Source organism: Nanorana parkeri, unplaced genomic scaffold (genome assembly GCF_000935625.1).
Source record: "Nanorana parkeri isolate BGI_ZX_2015 unplaced genomic scaffold, ASM93562v1 scaffold1038, whole genome shotgun sequence".
NCBI lineage: Eukaryota > Metazoa > Chordata > Amphibia > Anura > Dicroglossidae > Nanorana > Nanorana parkeri.
The window spans coordinates 57,796-60,320 of record NW_017307306.1 but is presented as its reverse complement, the minus strand read 5'-3'; the positions used below and the strand labels follow the sequence as shown (position 1 = coordinate 60,320).

At 42.5% G+C, this 2,525-nt stretch overlaps 1 protein-coding gene across 1 annotated transcript in view; it reads right to left on the bottom strand.

Annotated features, from left to right (window-relative positions):
• Nucleotides 1-1,189: 1,189 nt before the first annotated feature.
• LOC108796009 (adhesion G-protein coupled receptor D2-like) overlaps nucleotides 1,190-2,525 on the bottom strand; it is a gene marked incomplete at its 5' end in the record, with an annotated part of 51,790 nt that continues 50,454 nt past the window's right edge. The window contains 2 exons of the mRNA XM_018567374.1: nucleotides 1,190-1,272; nucleotides 1,584-1,710. Of these exons, the coding sequence (XP_018422876.1) occupies nucleotides 1,190-1,272; nucleotides 1,584-1,710 (210 nt within the window). The remainder of the gene's footprint in view (nucleotides 1,273-1,583; nucleotides 1,711-2,525) is intronic.

Genomic DNA, 2,525 nt, shown 5'->3' with positions numbered 1-2,525 from the left:
ATTACAATTGCGCTACACATGTTACATATCGCCGCGAACGTCGCAGTGAGAGCAATCATTTTAGGGCCATCAATCACTGATAACACTAAACTGATGAGCGGTAACAGCTTTTAAAGCGTCGCCTAGGGCCAATTTTGGGTATTATCGTTTTTTGAGGTTTCGCGCGCGCACGCAATTTTAAGGCTTGACATGTTTAGTGTCTTTTTACCCGACGTGACCCCATCTTTTATATTTTACCAAAAAATTGGGTAATAATAAATGTTTTATCATTTAATATAGGGGAAACTGTTTTTTTTTTTAAATTTCGGTAATTTTTCCTTAATATAGTAAAAAAATAAAACCCCCAGTGGTGAATAAATACCACCAAAAGAAAGCTCTATCTGTCCCCAAAAAAGGGTATAAAATTCATTTCAGTACATCGCTGCATGACGTAATAAATGTCAGTTAAAGTACCGCAGCGCTGAATACTGAAAAATGGCCTGGATGGGAAGGGGGTTTAACACCGCGGATGTCAACTGGTTAAACCATATTGGTTTAGTCTTTGATCTTTTATTTTTGCTCCCTAAAGGTATACACTTTGAGTATCGGCTGATGGTGGAAGGTGAGTGGGTGGCCGGGCCCCCGCAGTGCTGGAGGAGGCCTGGCCCTAGCAGCACAGGGCCCCAGCCACTGGCGGAAGTACCACGGTCGCAATCGTGACTGGGCCCTGGCGTTCTGCGTGTTGGGGAGGGCCCAGAGGAGAAGAAGAGGGCCCGCACACAATCATCCTGATTGCATGCAGCCTTGCCTGCTATGCTTGATGCACTAGCCTGCCCGACGCTATGCATCAGACTGCTCTGACGGACCAAAGCTTGTCTGAGCAGGGCAGTGAGAGGGAGGGGTTAATCGGCACCACTGCTGAACCTGGGAGGGGGGGTCAGGGGAAATGTATAATAATAACTAGGGATGCACCGGAAAAACTGCAGCATGCCCTAATTTTTCTGCTCTGGAATGCACCAAAACACATGCTAACACACCACAAACGCATGCAAACGCCCTGGAACTCACTGAAAGCCCATATTAAGCTTTTTTTTAAACGGCCTGGAACACGGTAAAAACGCAGCAAAACACACTGCACTGCATGTGCAGAAACACATGCAGATCTGGTCCGGATTTAGTGTGAACAACCCCTCAGCTGTCAAGGTTCATATCAGATTCCAGAGTGTGATGTTGGATCCTCTGGTATTTCAGTTTCAGTTGGGGATAAAGTCTGTTTCATAAAGTGGAATGGTTCTGGTTAGACAACAGTGCAAGAATTTCAGATTCAAGATCTATTTATTGTATCATGAGCAGCAGGCCACTTTAAGCCAGCTTCTGAAGCCTGCTTTAGAAGAAGGAGCATCCTTAACCCTGAATTCCTGAATGGTGGTCCACCATCCTTTTCAGACTGTACCTCAAGCCCTAATGAAAAGGGGTGTTGTACAAACCCTGATATTGTAGGTATTTTTTCTGTTTATTATAAAATAAATAGTTTGGGAAGTTGAGCTATCCACAAATCTACCAAATAGCAACATTCATAATAAAAGAAAATATGGGGAAATTACCCTTGCCCACTGTATTCCTTATAGGCACACTGGATAAACTGCTGTTAGGTGGGGTGAGCCTTGGTTTTCCATTGTCCCATATGGTATTCCTTGGACTGGATAAATAGTTTGTTGGCTGAGAACAATTCTGAAGACAAAGTTAAATTTGAAACTTTATTATTAAAATCTGCAAAACAACAATGCAAACACAGTAAATGTTAATAAATCCATATGAAATGTACTCAGTATAAAGTCTAGTATGCAGAACAAGTGAAGAGATCAGTTGTTGACAAATTAGTTAAAGGTTATCATAATACATATTAATTAGGGCTGCGGAAATTAACGATTAATCCCTCGATTAATCGTTAATTTTTTGATCAATCAAAATTATTTTGATCGATCAAAGTTCTTTTGATCCGTACCCACCTCTCTACATCGGGAGCCGCGGCCTGACCGTCAGTCAGAAAAGAAAAAAAAAGGCATACAATTGCATAGCTATTGGCTATTGCACTGAATTTTTCTATCAGGTCCTCTTCTGGTGATTGAAAGCAGCAGGGGGTGGGTGCAATAGCTAGTTTGCTATAGGCTATTGCAAAGTGAAATAGCCAATAGGAATCTAGCTAAGCATTCTTATGCCTTTTTTTTATTATTCTGACAACTGCAATTGGCAGAATACTAATAAAAAAAAAAAAAGTCTGCAGATAGCAAAGAAGCTATTGCTTCCTGTGCTATCTGCCATCATTTCTCTCCCTGCCCCCCTAACCCCCCTCCGCAGATGGGGGGGGGGAGAGGGCACCTCACTGAAATGAGAGGGACACCTCCCTGAAATTGCTTATTTCACGTTGGGATCCCTGGCATTGACCTATACACATACAGCACAGCAATTAATTAAGTAATAAAATGAACTAGGATCACACTAATCCAGCACGTTATTATTCTGAGTTGCCCCACTCAAGCGGCGGC